At 37.0% G+C, this 16,498-nt stretch overlaps 2 protein-coding genes across 3 annotated transcripts; both read right to left on the reverse strand.

Moving 5' to 3' along the window:
• Positions 1 to 1,221: 1,221 nt before the first annotated feature.
• Positions 1,222 to 6,548, reverse strand: LOC113679799 (uncharacterized). 2 transcript variants are annotated; one of them, XM_027196771.2, is made up of 5 exons: positions 6,006 to 6,548; positions 4,651 to 4,907; positions 4,275 to 4,389; positions 4,031 to 4,153; positions 1,223 to 3,929 (listed from the first exon to the last, which is right to left on the reverse strand). In XM_027196771.2, the coding sequence occupies exons 1-5, from the start codon at positions 6,178 to 6,180 to the stop codon at positions 3,265 to 3,267; spliced, it is 1,335 nt and encodes a 444-aa protein (XP_027052572.2). In that variant the 5' UTR covers positions 6,181 to 6,548; the 3' UTR covers positions 1,223 to 3,264. The 2 variants fall into 2 exon arrangements, with proteins under 2 accessions (XP_089070253.1, XP_027052572.2); XM_089214127.1 differs by lacking the exon at positions 4,031 to 4,153 and having other exon boundaries at positions 1,222 to 3,929.
• An 822-nt stretch (positions 6,549 to 7,370) lies between these two features.
• Positions 7,371 to 16,292, reverse strand: LOC149041468 (uncharacterized). The gene is made up of 9 exons (XM_089214122.1): positions 14,861 to 16,292; positions 13,252 to 13,508; positions 11,873 to 11,987; positions 11,624 to 11,746; positions 11,191 to 11,313; positions 10,627 to 10,749; positions 9,746 to 9,868; positions 9,310 to 9,432; positions 7,371 to 9,203 (listed from the first exon to the last, which is right to left on the reverse strand). The coding sequence occupies exons 1-9, from the start codon at positions 14,994 to 14,996 to the stop codon at positions 8,539 to 8,541; spliced, it is 1,788 nt and encodes a 595-aa protein (XP_089070248.1). The 5' UTR covers positions 14,997 to 16,292; the 3' UTR covers positions 7,371 to 8,538.
• Between the last annotated feature and the right edge of the window lie 206 nt (positions 16,293 to 16,498).

Below are 16,498 nucleotides of genomic sequence, written 5' to 3' on the forward strand. Positions count from 1 at the left end.
CCTTTGAAAAGCACAGGAAACGTCGAAGGCTATCCAGATAAAATTTTTACATTACTGCATCAAGTTAGGAAGTTGTCGAGAATCCATTAAGTGAACTTTTCGCTCTTCAAGCTTACTCCACGCTTTTTCTTTAGTGAAGAACATTTTGCATTATTTGCCCTCGTCATAATACAATTGTGCCCTGAGGAAATGCTGTCTTTAACGTTTGCGTGCTAAAATCTTCATGTAATCTCCTTGCTCTAATTGGAAGCGAAGATAATCCATATTAAGACTGGAAATTCTTACAAAACAGAGAATAAGTACGTTAAAACTGAAAACTTTTTGCACACCAAACTATTATTGAAAGATATCTCCTTCCATCTATTTGGTCATCTAATTGAGGTAGCAGTACAAATTTATGGAGCGATGTGAAGTTCCGGTTTCCCTTCCTTTTGGCAATGTATAAAAAGAGTTAGGATACCTGGAATACTAATGATTGCAAATACATGATTATCAAGGGATAAATAGATACATCTTTTTGCACGACGTCTCCTTCCATTCGCCGTTAATATAGCTTTGCTGTTTCGAATTTTCCTTTTTAAGATCAAAGTAGTGAGGGTATAAAACAAAAACTAAAGAAAAGACCTAAGTGCTATACTTGATTAGAAATGCGCATAAATGAAAATTACCTTGGAATAGTTTGTTGAATGCAGGAAATTTTAAACTTGAAGGTTACTGCATGCATCTTGGCAAAGCAGTTTAAAGAGAATTACCGGTTAGGAGGAACCGCTTCGTGTTTGTCTCTTATATGAGGGCTCTTATCTCAGCGACAGAGAAGCAGTTGGAATCGATTGAAGAAAAAAAAACCTAATAATGAAATAGCATTTAGTGTGTTTTTCAGATATTATCTCCCAGCGATAGACTGTGCAATTTCAGGTTGGTACTTGAGGTAGCTGTACTGTATCTTGCATCTATTTGAGGGTAAGTACAATTGACTAGGTACATGTTGAAGACTGGTTGAAATGTCCATTTTAGCTAGTCGAGTCATTGTGACTTGGTCTCGAACGAGGCATTTTGGTCTCACAGTGTCCCCCTTCACGTAGGAGTGTAAATGAGTACCAGCAAACAGTCAAAGAAACTTGGGGAATTGACAGGCGATTAATTACGACTGAAGAGTTTGAATGCCCCTAGTTGCTTAGCTTACGGGAACCAGGATAAGCAGTGGTAGTAGTAAAAGGGAGTACGTTTGTAAAGAAACTGTGGTGCTGTGTCAGTGGGGAGTATATTAAGATAAGTTTGGACTTATTTGCTTGTTTGATAATGAAAATTGGCCACCATAAAGAGTTTCTAAGCTGACGTTTCGAGCGTTAGTCTTTCTTCAGAGCGAATGCACTGATGCGAATGCCGGTAATGGCCACCTGGCTCAAAAGTGTCAACCTAAATGTAACAGCAACAACAGCAAGGTTAATTTGTACTTTAAAGTAACTAATCAAACAGTAAATGAATTGACAATACATACAGCTGCTGGTTACTGAAAATATTTATAAAGCTAAACTAGCACCATTTAAGGATTGAAAATATGTTTATTAGTCAGGAAAGAGGCCTTGCTGTATTCAACTGAATTATTTACATATATACACCTACTTAAAAGAAAACGATTACGGAACAAATACATAGATAATTTTTACACATGTTATTAATAAAATAAACAAATAACAGAAATCGCAAAATACAGCAATTATTAGTAAAACTTCATAGAAATTAACGAAATGCGAAGATAATTCTCTCTTAAATGAATAGGAAGTTGGAATCTGTACATTCGTTAAGCCCATATTTGAGAGACGTGTTTGGCATTTGCTAGTGCTGGAAACTGTTAACGGTAGCAGAGCAGTTATCATCACGGATATATAATTAATTATCACGTTTATAGATAAATGAAAACTTGATTGAAAAATTGAACCTCTATGGTGAAACGTTCTTCATTTCCTTACATATTTTTGCATTTTATAGAGATATTCTGCCAACATTATAAAACAGGTCCTATACACAACGTAACTAATAACACACTGCATTTCATCTCTTATTATCCTTATCATACATTAAAATGCTTACAAATTGGTAATGGCAGTGCTTAAGTTCTATTTAACAAATTGACATTGGTTTAACTTGTTCTGTGCTCTTATCGACAACATTGTTCTTATCACAGCGGTCAAAATGTTGTGGAATCACGAAGCAGCAGTGCTCGAACATGGTTCAAAACAGTGTTCTGTGTTGTTTCGTAATGATTAGACTAAGGTTTCACTCTAATCCTCCAATAGTTCAATTTTTCTTGCCTGCGGGAACGATTTAATGTTTTTTCTTTTAGACTACTGTATCTCGCGTTTTATGCAAGAACCTTTGGTTTTAAAATTTGACCGACAAGAAGTAAATGTTACTATATGAACAAAATGTCAACCTCTTGAAGGCATGTTCTTATGAAAGAAGATATAAAAGATAGTTTCAAAACTCAGGATGCTATCGTTTGTACATCACGTAATCATAATGGTAATACTTATTATTATTATATTAGTTGTAACGATGATGATGATGAAAGAAACAACAAAAAAGGATACAAGAAAGAAATTTGTCTTACATGGATGCTGATAATAAAAGAAAAATAAACTAAATAAGAAACAGTGAAGATCCTATTTATTAATACATAGACTTTATAAGCCTGGTGGTGTGGCCTTTGCTTACTTTTAGTCTTTGCAACACAAGGGGAAATCCAGGGGTATACTCAGGATTTTTCAAAGGTGGGAGGGGAGGATCACATCGTGTCAAACAGAGGGTACTCACCAGATTGTCATGTCGACCTTTACGCCATGTTTTACCTAATGCATGTGACATAAAAAAAGGCTTAAAAGGAGGGAGTTCACGACCACCACAGGACCCCTCCCTCCCAAGCTACACCTCTGGGAGTCTCAGGTCCTCCTTGTGTCTTGCATTGCGTGCTGAGAAGATAATTTTAGATGTAAATGTAAAGGACACGATGGACACGGTGGACGACGTGAAACAAGGGTGGTCCACCATTTTTTCGGAAGTCTTTCTAGGAGTTTTAACCCGTCTTCTAACCTAATATCAGTGTTATTAAAGAATGGAAGATTATAACACCTATAAAATGATGAACGCCTTAAACTACTTCATCTAAAACTGGTACTGTAGCAAGCAGTTTGTGATCACTGCTGATAAGCACAACCTCATCCAGTGTAAGGCTGATGCGAAAGTGATCTGAAGAGTATCAAAGAATCAGCGAATAAATACATTTCCGTGTGGATTTTGTATATTCTTCAATCCTCTGTCAGAGTTTTGCCCGCAGGGGTCATGCGTTGGCCAGTTATACCTTGTGCAGCCATCAAAGTAATAATGAAAAGAATCACTAAAAAAACTTGGTCCACAGTATCTGCCAAAATATCGTAAAAAATGTGTGGGTGGCGGCCCATCTGGGCAATGATCAGTGATGCTCTTGATGATTTTACAATTTACAGGCCCGTCCGACCACTTGGCTAGATTTCCGTCTCCAGATGAGCAAATGATCCAATTGTTGATGTTGCTTTTGACCAAAATTTCCTCTCCAAAAATTTTCCATTTAGAAAATTCGAACGCATTGAAGTCCGTTTCACTCAAGGGTGGGTTTTTAGATATGGTGACGTCTACGCGACTTGGTATGAAGACATGCCAACTGGGTCGGGGTGTTATTGCATTAGAGCTTGCTTGAAAATTTGAGTAGTTAGTAAAGGTGTAACTCCAAACCAATGTCCAGTTTCCTCCATCAGTTTCCATCTCGCAGTAAGCTTTGAAAGAGTTGTCTCGGGACCCGCTATCTAGATCGAGCCAATAGACACCACTGGGAAAGTTGAATGAAGATAGAGACTTGCAAGAGGAAACAGCGAGTTCCTTAGTGGAGCCAAAAGCTGGAAGTTAAATCACGTAAGTACAGTGAGTGATAGATGTTTGAAGAATTTGCTTTATGAATGCAACATTTTGCAATACTTGAAAACTGGACCACACGTACCTTGACAAGTTTTACCATCACCACTATATCTAGATTTGCAATTGCAGTGAAATGATCCCATAACATTTGAACAATCAGCGTTCGGAGAACAGTCGTGAGTAGCCACCGCGCATTCGTTAACATCTCGACAAGAATTATTTAATTAAATAGTTATTTTCAAAGAAAATTTTTGTCTTATGTCAAGTGTAACGAAATAATAAAGAGCGAAAGCAACTGAAATGCATGTGTATGTTGATTATCTCACCTAATTCACAAGTTTCCCCATGATAACCCTCTGGACAAATGCATCGGTATCCATGAGCCCCAAATCCTGCTTGACATGTCGAGTTAAGTTTACATGGACTGCTTTGGCAAGCGTTCTAGAAGTTAACACGAGATTATATATCTACGATAAGAACAGACTGTTCTCGAATGTCTATGCTACTCCGGATTGTGGGGTATAATTTGAAGCAGCCAAATATTCGGAAGAAACTTCGGTTAGGTAAACATCTAACCATAAATTGGTAGCATGAAATTTTTAGAATATGCTGCTACAAGCCCTGACTCGTTTGTGAATGGAGATAAGCGGATACCTACTTCCTTACAATGGAGTCAATAGGAAAGACTTTAACATTACTTACAGCTGTGATTAGACAGTAGATATAATCTTCTTTTGCCTTTAAGTCATTGGCAGGGACTTGTGAATGGGTCTTATCGCTTAGTTCACAGAGTAGGTTTCCATCTGCTGATGGCCCATAGTTGTAGGAAACGCAATTTGGATCCTGGTAGCATTTCAGTTCGCAGGTATCTCTGTCAAATACCTGTTCACTTTTTATGATATGGTTCGTTAGAGCCACATTTTGTTTTTGTTCTCTGAACTGAATCATGCGACATCCATCTAGAAGGAACAAACATTGTTTAGTCAAGAATAAGCCTATATCCGCTGAGGTTTACGTGATCGTTTGGATGTAGCTAGGTTAAGCATCTTCTTGCACAGCAGTGTCCCATAATTCAAACGGAAAATTTAATATTCTTTTGAAATCTATGAGCTGATTAGGGTCCGGTTGATTATCAATGTATCAAAGATTAACCCTTTTGCGATGTTAATTATGGGACAAATTTTTAAAACGGTTTGAGACCCTAGCAATAATCGACCAGATGATAGTCTTCAAAGGGAATTAGATGACTATTCACGACAATTTGCTGAAAAATTCAAGACCTAATTAACAGATGAAATATTGATGATTTCTGGGAACGATTGTAATGAACTCAGATAAAGCTAGATTCAATACATTTGCGTCTGTTGAGTGCATGTTAGACAGTTGTTTGTTGGGGGTGAAGTTGTGCATACTGAAATTTCTTTGCGATCCTTCCAGGATCCGAACCATAAATGACGTATATAAAAATAAAATCAATAGAATATCCAAAATTTGCATGTCAGCCAACTTTGTTCAAGTGTTAATTGAAATCATTTTTCTTTTGTGAGGCTCACAATGCGGGAATAATCGGGATGGTGTATCTAGAAACATGAGCTCGATAGCCAAATGACAAAAGGTTGCCAAAGTTGTAAAGCAGGATAGTTGAGTCTCATGAATGGAACAACAGTTACTTTCTATCTTTCATTAGTCTTGCTTTCAATTAAAAATAGCGAGGATTAATTCCATACCATGAAACACGAGAGGCGCACAAAAAGAGGAAAATCATAGTGTTAAAAAAACAAATAAGAAATCTCCAATAATGTAGGCTAAGCACTTCCTTCAGAGGCTTTTTCCTAAATTCTTTCCCGATTTCCTTTCTTTTGTTACACATCCCTAAAATAACTGACTGATTCACCACTCTGAGAGTTGAGAATGAGTTATGAATAAACATCAAATGCGAAGAGGGGCAGATCTTTTTTCTGTGTTTCTTTACCATCGCCAGCGTTGAATGTAAATCCAAGGTTAATCTACTTGCACCTCACAACGATTAATTAACGGACATTTTGTGGAAAACTTACCTCCATGTGCTAAAAAAAGAAGGATGAGCCATACAGGATTTAAACAAATAGTTTTAAAACAGGGAATTGTGACATTTCTTTCCTCACAGCCCATCTTAACACAACAAGGAGAGCGAAGTTGCCACTGATTGTTAACCACCACCTGACATGGTAAATGATGGGAAATGATTAACATAATTAAATGAAGAAATTTCGGGACAATAACGAAAAAGAAACAAAACAAAGAAATTGCCGGAGGCTAGCAGGGATAATAAACTCGAGTCGGTGTCAAGAGGAGCACAATGTGTTCTGTCGGCGAGAGAAGAACAAATTGTGGGGATTGACCTGTTTTCTCTTCTTGGCGTTTGCAATTAGTTGTCCCAGTAGGATGGTTGTAAGAATTCTGAACAATCCGATGAAAAAACAAATAGCAAACAAAGATTCAAGAAATGAAAAGTAAGTTAGAAAAATAATACAAATAAAAACAAAAAATAGTTTCTCAAAAAGGTTTGCAGTCCTTAGATTCATGTTTTTCCGAAGAGGGTGAAGTTTGAGGGTGAGACTTGATTTCATTCACAAAGCCCCTTAATTTAGTCTGCTCTGTGGAAAATTGTTTCCAGCTTCGCTTACAACTAGCTGTAGAGAGAGTATTGCTGAAACACGATACCCTCAATAGCTAGTTGTAAAGGTAATTATAAGTTTTGATTTTCTAAAACCTTGGGCCGAATATTTAAACAAAGTTAAGCCGTGCTCTACTCGACATCAAGACAACTCGACTTCTCCATTCGTGAGTTATCAAGTTGAATACTCGAAGAAAAATTCCATATCTATTTGCGCTCATGTATCATTCTCTATTTATCACATACCAAGCGAAATTACTAAATGTTTACTGGCTGCGATAAGGGTATTTGTTCCTAATCACGAGAGCTCTTAGTATAAAAAGGCTATGATTATTGAATTCTGACCATTTAAACGAAGGGTTATTGAGGTCGTGACTTTTTCACAATAACAGATGCCCGCTTTGTTAAACGGAAAGTACGTTTATAGAAATACTTTTGAGCAGTATGCGAAAAGAATAACCTAATAAAAAAAGAATATGAAATTTAAAACATGCCAGAGGTAAACACGTTCTATAAGTTGCCTTCGTAGCATTTAAGTTGTGAGAACTTCAAAAGATCCGCGCGAGACTAACCCTTGCCCGCAAATTACACCTGCCAATTACACATGCGAATGGTACAACCATTTAAAGACCTCCTCCAAGCCAGGCGGCTCTATGTTTTGCACAGAATAGCATGCTGGAGAAGGCGAAACACTAACTAAACTTTAAAATTGTCATATTTTGAAGTTTAAAAATTATTAGTCAGACAAGTCCACAGCAGTATCTTTGCAGTATAACTGTGCCCCTCATAAAGAGTTATTTTTTTATTGCTAATCACTAAACATTTCAGCTTCATAAGTGAGCGCAAGTCATTCACATTCTATCAGTTCTTATTAATGGAAGTACCGAGTTTATGGAGATAGCAATTTCTTAAAAATCTTAAGGCTTTCATACTTTGTAAATGTTTGGTTCACAAGAACACCTGCCATAAACCATAAAACAACGCTGCATATTGGTATGTATAAACTTGCGCAGAAACTCTTTAAACTTGCTTACTTGCATGATGAAAAGTGATGATAGAGCTATGGAAAATCAACCGCAAAAATGCCGTAGTAAGTGAAAAAGTTTGCTTGAACGCGAATGAAACAATTTCATGTATTATTTTGCATATAATTAAGTGAGATATTTCACAAATCCTGTCATAAAAGTGTTGAGTTCAAATTTTAATCGCACTTGAATTTTAGTATTGTCCATACCGGGGTAGCGTATCTACCTACCAGTCTAGTAATACTTCTGATATTTCAATCTGAGTGTTTTACCAACCACAAATGCATCTAACACCGCTACTTATCAAAAGAAGAAAAAAACACTTGGAGTTCTTTAGACTCAAATAAAAATTTTGCCATTCTACAACGACCTGGAAGTGTGATCTTGAATGCCTCATACACTTTTAAGACGCCAGAGTCCAAGGTCTTCTGTGTCCCCCATTATGGCTATAAATGTCTTTTAAGAACTTTCTAAGTAAAGAGCAAGTTTAAAGAAGCCTTCATCTCAAGAGAACGAATCAAATGAAGGCTTTTAGTTTGTTACTTAAAGATTGTCTTTGCCACACACACAAGCACACATGATGTCGGGGTAATTAGAGAGTGAGAAAATGAGATTGCTATGGAGATGTATAGTGTGTACTGGCAAAAGCGGTAGGAAATCTTTATTTACACATATTCCGCCCAAGTCAACTTCGAAGGCAACTTTAACTGTAGCCTTACACTTAAAATGACCAACGTCCTGAACTTCATGATCGAAAAATGAGACAGAAATAGCGTTTGGCAGTGTAAGATCCCTGCTGATAAGCAAGAACTCACCGACTGTATTCGACTCCTTAAAGTTCAGCTACCAAGCTATTCTTGTCATTTAGAGCATTGTCAGGATCTTTTATGTTGGCTAAGTAGTGGGGAGTCATCGAATAAAAATATTTCCATGTGGATTTTGTATATTCTTCAACTCTTTGTCAGAGTATGACCCACAGGGGTCATGAGCTGGAAAATCCTCTCCTGTGCAACCATCAAAGTAATAATAATGATAATCACCACCTTTAAGTTTATAGGCTGGTCCGCATTGATAATTTCGGCCAAAATATGCGGGCGCTTTTCCCCCTAGACAATGTTCAGTGATATTTTTGACAATTATGCAGTTAACGGAACCATATTGCCACTGAGGTAAACTTCCTGTTCCTGAACAAATAATCCAATTGTTGATGTTGCTTTTGATTAATACCTTGTCCCCAATGGTTGCCCATTTGGAGAATTCAATTGCATTGAAGTCCGTTTCGTTTAAAGGTGGAGTATTAGATGTTGGAACGTTGACGTCATCGGAATTTTGGACGTCCCAAGTTGGTCGGGGTGTGATTGCGTTGGAGGGTGTCGAAAAGCTTTGATAGTTAGTAAAGGTGTAACTCCAAACTAAAGTCCAGCCTCCTCCATCGGTTTCCATCTCGCAGTAGGCTTTGAACGCGTTATCATGGGACCCCCCATCAATATCGAGCCAATAAACACCGGTAGGAAGGTTAAATGAAGACAGAGACTTGCAAGAAGAAAAAGGTACTTCTTTAGCTGAGCCAAAAGCTGGAAGTCAAAGCAAGTCATTTTAGCAACTAATGGAAATAAATTTCGAACGTGGCTTGTTTTAAATGTAACCTATAACACCAAGTGTAGTCTGGCCTACGCGTACCTTGACATGTTTTACCATCGCCGCTATATCCATCATTACATGTACACTGAAATGATCCAATGACATTGGAACAGTGGGCGTGGGTAGAGCAGCTGTGATTGGCTGTTGCACATTCGTCCAAATCTAAAAGAAATTTGAGACTTTAAGATGATCAAACATTTGTGATTAAAAAAAAAAATATGGAAACTATTCATATAATCAGGTTGCGTGCCCGTTTGAAGGGTTCTCGTGGCCCTTTTTTCTGCCTATCAGACCATCCTTATGTCTGTTTCTGTTTCTATATACATTCATTTCTCTGTCTTTCTCGCTGTCAATTGTAGGATCAAGCCATCTGTCTGAACATTACTTCGTCAACTGATCGGCTTCTCTTATTGCTTACTGGATTCGGCTAACAGCCTATTATTCGGGTGGGAGAATTAAACTGCATTTCTATTACCTTGACATGCTTTACCATCACCGGTATATCCAGATTTGCAGGCGCACTGAAACGATCCCATAACATTTGAGCAATCGGCGTTAGAAGAACAATCGTGAGTGTTCATCGTGCATTCGTCATTATCTTATGGAGATTGAAAAGAAATCCAATTGAAAATTAAATCAATTAAAGATACAAGAAAAACTGTTACAATCTGAGTTGGCCTCTCTTTTGTGGATTCTTTCAGCCCATTCTGTCAGCCTTGTGTCAATTTCACCACTGATTGGTGAAAGTATTAGCTTCTGTAAGGCAGTAATTCTTAACTAACTTACGTAATATGTGTGTGCGTGTGTGTGTGTACGTGTGCGCGGTCAAAGTTAATTACCAGAAGTCCATATTGTAATTCTAATATAAGATTAGTTATTTTAATTGAGAAAGCCTGACTTGTTATAAGCCTCGTGGTTTCTTTCAGGTTTTCTCGCCATTTATTTTCTGTCATCAATTTTCTTCATTTTTTTTTCCATGTGTAAATGTCGTATATGGCAAATAAATATTGTATTGTATAAATATTGTATTGTATAAATATTGTATTGTATTGATTGGTCTGTCTGAATAGGAGAACAGTCGTAAGAGGCGATCGTGTATTCGTCAACGTCTTCCAGTAATCGCAAAAAAAAATTCAGTTTAAGATAAATCGATTAAAGTAAGAAAAAAACACTTAGAATATGATTTCAGCCCTCCTGTCTGTCTGTTTGCCCATCTTTAAATAGGCTACGGTCCATCTGATCGTACAGGTAAGTCAGTCCGTCCATAAATTTTTCAACCCTCCTGTTTGACTAAATGTGTTTGCTCCACTCGGCTATCGCTCCATTTGTAAGCTGCATGAACTAGACTGCTCTTACCTTGACATGTTTTACCATCACCAGTATATCCTGTTCTACACGTGCACTGGAATGATCCCACAGAATTTGAACAATTGGCGTTAGAGGAACAGTCGTGAGAAGCCATCGTGCATTCGTCAACATCTTAAGGAGGGAGAAAAGAAAAGTCAAATTGAGGATAAATAAATAAATAAATAAATTAAAGATATAAAAAAATCTTTTAATCTGATTTGGAAACTTCTTTCAATCCCTTTGTCTGTCTGTTTTTCTTCCTGTCCATCTAATCCACATTCGTCAACATCTTAAATATATATTAAAAAATAAATTGAAGGTAAATCAGTTATCGATATGGAAACAACACAAAGAATCTGGTTTTTCTTCCTTTTTGTGGCTTCTTTAACCCTTTTCTGTGCCTTCTTGTCTGTGTGTCTGTTCCTTTTTATGCATACCTATCTTTCCATCCGTCTGTTTACCTCACTGTCATTACCACGATCAATAAAGCTGCCTGAATATTTTTCAATCGGTCTCGCTGTCTCAGTATTTATTTGACTCGGCTATAGGCTGGAAAAAGTAGACTACGGTTACCTTCACATGTTTTACCATCACCAGTGTATACAGATTCGCACGTGCACTGAAATGATCCCACAGCATTTGAGCAATCGGCATTAGATGAGCAGTAGTGGGTTGCAATCGTGCATTCATCAACATCTTACAGAGATCAGAAAAAATAATGAAATTAAAGGTAAACCAATAACCAATTTGAAAACAACTAAAAGAATCTGATTTGGTGTCCTGTTTTCGGCTTTGTACAGTCCTGCTGTTAGTCTAGCTATCTGTCTGGTCCTCATGTCACTCTTTCTGTCCTCCATTACCCACATTCTTTCATCTGTCCAACCGAACATATGCTCCGCTATCAATCCACAGTATATTAGTATGCATAAATGTTTGTCTAACAGACTGCTTGTCTCACTCTTTATTTGGCTCGGCTATCGATCCATGTGTACATCACTGCACTAACCTAGACATGTACTTCCATCACCAGAATAGCCAGATTTACACGTGCACTGAAATGGTTCCATAGCATTTGAACAATCGGCGTTAGCAGAACAGTTGTGAGTGTTCATTGCACATTCGTCAACATCTTAAAAAGAAAAATAATTCAATAAGAAAATGTGTTGTGGAGGTATTCTTTTTCTGTGCGTCAAGCATAAAGAAGAAAATGAAAAGAGACAGCAATGAAACTGCATGTGTATGTGGAACATGCTACCTGATTCACAACTTTCCCCACAGTTAACCTCTGGAAAAATGCATCGGTATCCATACACTCCAAATCCTGCTTGACATGTCGAGTTATTCTTACAAGGGTTGCTCTGGCAAGCGTTCTATGAGTTGACATAAAATAACGTGATTTTCCCTAAATCTACAATAGCACTAAATCATTCTCGAAGACCTGGCTTGAGATCTGACTGGATTTTGGGTGTTAGTGTGACGCTCTTGATGTCCCTTTTCAGCCAAGATATCGATTAATGACGTATTATTGAGTATTGTTAATAAAAGGCCATCGATAAGTTCCGCGTGGGTAATGGGTGGTAATAGGAGGCTGTCAACAATGAAGTCGAAAACTGTCACAATATTTTTTCCTTGCTACCCGGCTCCACAACAAAACTGTGGAGCTTCATCGGTGGGAGAGTATAACAGGGTTACTGCCTACATGTAGGGAAAGGCTGCAAGCTGCCATATGCTGCTTAAAATGATTAGGGAGATTAAAGTATCATCAACCAAAACATTGTCAAAAACACAATTAACAAACTTATAGCTAAACAATAAGTGCCGGTCACTGCAAAAAATCTCACCATCACCACTCACCTAGAACTTCGTGTATTTATTTTTTAAAAACTTACTTACTTAAATTACTCCAAAACGATTCAGAGACTGATATATCTTTTCGCAACCTCTATCTATTTCATTCAAACGTGACAAAAATGTAGGCAACTTTTTTGTCAGAAGTTCATTTCAAAGCAATGACCAACCAGGAACTTTCAAATGTGCTCGCTCACGATGCGAAACTTGTCCTCTCATTCATAACGTAGAGAAAATGTCGGGAACCAATCCATCAAGATCATTGATCACTTTACGTGCACCTCAGCCAATGTCATTTACTGCATAACTTGCACTTAAGGCAAAAAGTTATATATTGGTGTAACAGGGAGAAGACAAGGTAACGGATTCTTAGAACACCTTCACGACGTAGAAAGAAATGACCAGGATGCATCCAAACCAGTCGCTAGACACTTCAATCTCCCTAATCATTCTCAGCGGCATATGAAAGTTAACAGCCTTTCCTCATATCTAGGCAGTTCGGTACGCCGCAAAACTCTAGAACAAAAATTTATCTTTCAAATCGGAACTCTTAATCCCCACGGTATGAACGAGCGCTTTTCATTCGACTTATTTATTCGTGTTTTCTCGTCACAATATTCCCACCAATAGCTTAGCCACCGTAAACCCACACATAACCCACAATTCCTCCACTCGCTCTGACGAAGGGCCAACGCTCGAAACGTCAGCTTTTAAACTCTTTACGGTGACCAATTTACGTTATCAACTCAGTTGATAATACCAATTCACCCTGTTAGGTATACTTACATCGGTAATTTGTCTGTAGATAAAGTCATCTTTCATCTGAAGGTCGTCGGAAGGGACTTGCAAGTGGGTCTTGTTGCTTAGTTCACAGACAAATTTTCCATCTCCTGATGGCCCATAATTGTAAGACACGCAATTTGGTTCCTGGTAACACTTCAACTCACAAATGTCTCTGTCAAATACTTGTTCACTTCGGATAACGTGGTTTGCTAGAGCCACATTTTGTTTTTGCTCCTTGAACTGAATTATTCGACATCCATCTAAAAAGACGAAAGTTACTTCAGTGCCTTTATGTGCGAAGAAGACATTCCTTACAAGGTATTCCAGAGGTAATTCGAGGATACTGATTGGTTCTTACTTGGTCCGTATTTTGCCATACGATCCGTTTCCACGGAAACGGTCATTAGCCGTGTATTTTTTGACGCAAAGGCCGCTCGAAAAAGGCGAACGAAAATGTTTGAAGGATTATAAGTTTTTTGAGGGTTGTTTGAGACCTCAAGGAAAAGTCAAGCAAATATCAGTTTTTAAGCGAATAAAGTGATACTCGCGAGAAAATTACCTCAAATTCAAAACTACTATTGCCAAACAAGTTATTGCCCCATAAAATATTTATGGTTTCCATTATGTTACTTTTGAGCTCAGATTAAAATATATACATATATATGTTTGTGTGTGAAAAAAATATGGGTCAGTCAGAGAGGATTTTGCCGTCTTGTAAAATTTTTATAAATCATTCACTGATTCAAGCCACCCGCCATTCAGGACCCAAATTGCAAATTGAGCAACGCCGGACAGATTAGTTTCAAGATTTCGAAAGGAAACTAATGAAAAAAAGCGTAAAATAAAGTTACCATGATATCCAGTCATCATTGTCAATTACTTAAAGAGATAGAAGCCTCACTTGGGCTAATTTCATCCACATTTGAAAACTATCACAGAATGCAATCGAATTGTCACGACACACTTTTTCCCTTTAGAAACAAGAGACTGGCGAAGAGTTGAGCATTTTCTTGGAGCAAAACTTGATTTTCTTGTTTTTGTTGTCATTCTTAATTCTTAATTCTAACTTGCGGGAAGATATGATATGCTGCAATAATAAACACGAGGTTGAAATTCACAAGTGATTATAGAAACGTGATCTTGTTCAGCAGGATACGGTAAACTCTATCTTCGTCGATTTTTAATTAAAAAAATAGCTGTGTGTAAACGAGGATCTTGTCACAGTCATAAAGAGGCTGTTAATGCAAACAGCATATAAACGAAAGAGATGAAAATCGTCTATATTCTATTTCCACGGCTCGATTTTTGTTTTCGTTTGGAACAAAAATAAAGCAGTCAAAAGAATAACTCATAAATTTCATCGAGAGATAAAACTCATTTAGTCTCTACAGTGAAAATATGATCAAAAGGAAACCAGTAGGGAATAAAAACGTTCCAGTTTACATAAGGAAAAGAAACACAAAGCTCTTGGGCTAATGAACTTTTCTTAGCTAATAGCCGTTTTACTTGCCCTGTCTTTTTTCAGTTCTAGGTGAATGTATTTTATGCTTTTAACGTAATAAATGTTTTTTCAAAACGGCTAAGTCATAAATAATTTTTCGGAACCACTTACCTCCATTTACAAAGCAAGGGAAAGTGACCGACGCAGCCCAAAGGAAGATGGTTGCCAAACGAGGAATTGCACTATGACTTTCATTACAGCCCATTTTCACACTGCAAGGGAAAAGAACTTGTTGTCCTAAGTGCATTCACTTCAGGATGCGATTACGGACAGTCCTGTTATTAGTCATCTGCGGGTTAGACGATTGATTACACTACAATGACAGAAACGGGACTTGTTGTTGACTAATGTCCTACAACTGACGTATCAGCCAACTAAGAATATGATTGATAATAGTCTTGTTATTAGCCATCTCCGTGGGAAATGATTATGACCACCAAATGATGGAGTTCTACAACATTCTAAAAGAAATTGCATGGAAAATAATGTATTGAAAGTGGTAAGAATAGAGGAGCATGTTTTCTTAGCCAACTTTCAATATCACCAATCTTCTTTGTAGTTAAATTTTTCAGTGTTCGAGGAGAGAATAATAAAAAGTCGAATGTAAAACAAATGTAAGACAAAAAAATAAAGGGAAAATAGAGAAATATAAAAGGATATCAGAAGTATGGGCATGATGCTTCATGTTTGAAGACCATAATAACAACAAAAAAAGAAAACAGCAAAACAAAAAAAGAAACACAACAAAACAAAAAAAAGAAAAACAAATATATAGCAGATGCCATCAGTTTTTATAATTGAAAATTCTGCAGTCTAACTTTGTTGATTAAGAAGAAAAAGAAAATCAGCGTAAGCTTTTAAATAAACGTTGGAAATCGACACTATTGAGGGAAAAAGTATCTAAAAAGAAGCTTTTTTCCTCGACATATTTTGCTCCATTATTAAAACTTTTTAACTTTTTCAAAGGATTGTGTTTGCAAATGTCTTAGGGTGCTGTCGGAATAATTTAAACATGCAAAGTTGTAATTAGATTTGTTTCAATTCCCTTTGGTACCATGTTTTTTGTTGTTGTTTTAAATTCGTGAGTCAGCTAATATCAGTGAGCTACGAATAAATAAACCGTTAACATTTTCTTTGTCTTTTTTGCACAGTCTCATCATACTTCTGTAGCAAATGATGAAGATAAACTGAATGTATAATTTACCATCTTGATCGTTGAGAGTTTGCAAACGGTGACATAAAAACAAACAAAAAAAAAAACAAAGAATCACAACAAACAAAAGGCGATGTAAACTATATACAAATGAATAATTTATCTTTTAATTACTTCAGATTCTCGTGACATTACCCGTGTTTTCGAAATTGAACTACTGCGAAAGGTAAAAACAGGAAACAATATCGTCTTAATATATTTCAGCTTTGAATAACTAACTCTTATTTGCAAAGCTTTGAGAGGTAGCCCCTGACAAAGATTAAGAAAAAAGTCGCTACAACGTCAAACAGTGCGCTTTGCAGATTACTAATATCACCTATCAATATTCATCTCGGGACATACTCCGAAATAGCAATTATGTAAAAAGTCAGCAAGGCCTGTTTTTCTTGAAGATGGAGATCCTTTGTTATCTAATTAATGTCCAAAAGTATATTAGTCACACTGTGACACGATCAATTACAGTTGAGAATCACCAGTTTGTGCTTGAAAACATAAGAAAACAAGTACCGTTTTCCATGTGATTTCTCTTAACATTT

Source organism: Pocillopora damicornis, chromosome 8 (assembly GCF_964200805.1).
Source record: "Pocillopora damicornis chromosome 8, jaPocDami1.2, whole genome shotgun sequence".
Taxonomy (NCBI): domain Eukaryota; kingdom Metazoa; phylum Cnidaria; class Anthozoa; order Scleractinia; family Pocilloporidae; genus Pocillopora; species Pocillopora damicornis.

What these genes read in the sequence shown, in the direction of transcription:
- LOC113679799 (XM_027196771.2), bottom strand. Translation starts at nt 6,180, where the DNA reads ATGTTAATCATTTCCCATCATTTACCATGTCAGGTGGTGGTTAACAAT. An exon ending in TCTTTTTTTAGCACATGGAG is followed by an intron (nt 4,908 to 6,005) that starts GTAAGTTTTCCA and finishes TGTTCCTTCTAG; the next exon opens with ATGGATGTCGCATGATTCAG. An exon ending in TCTACTGTCTAATCACAGCT is followed by an intron (nt 4,390 to 4,650) that starts GTAAGTAATGTT and finishes GTTAACTTCTAG; the next exon opens with AACGCTTGCCAAAGCAGTCC.
- LOC149041468 (XM_089214122.1), bottom strand. Translation starts at nt 14,996, where the DNA reads ATGCACTTAGGACAACAAGTTCTTTTCCCTTGCAGTGTGAAAATGGGC. An exon ending in CCCTTGCTTTGTAAATGGAG is followed by an intron (nt 13,509 to 14,860) that starts GTAAGTGGTTCC and finishes TCGTCTTTTTAG; the next exon opens with ATGGATGTCGAATAATTCAG. An exon ending in TGATGGAAGTACATGTCTAG is followed by an intron (nt 11,314 to 11,623) that starts GTTAGTGCAGTG and finishes GATCTCTGTAAG; the next exon opens with ATGTTGATGAATGCACGATT.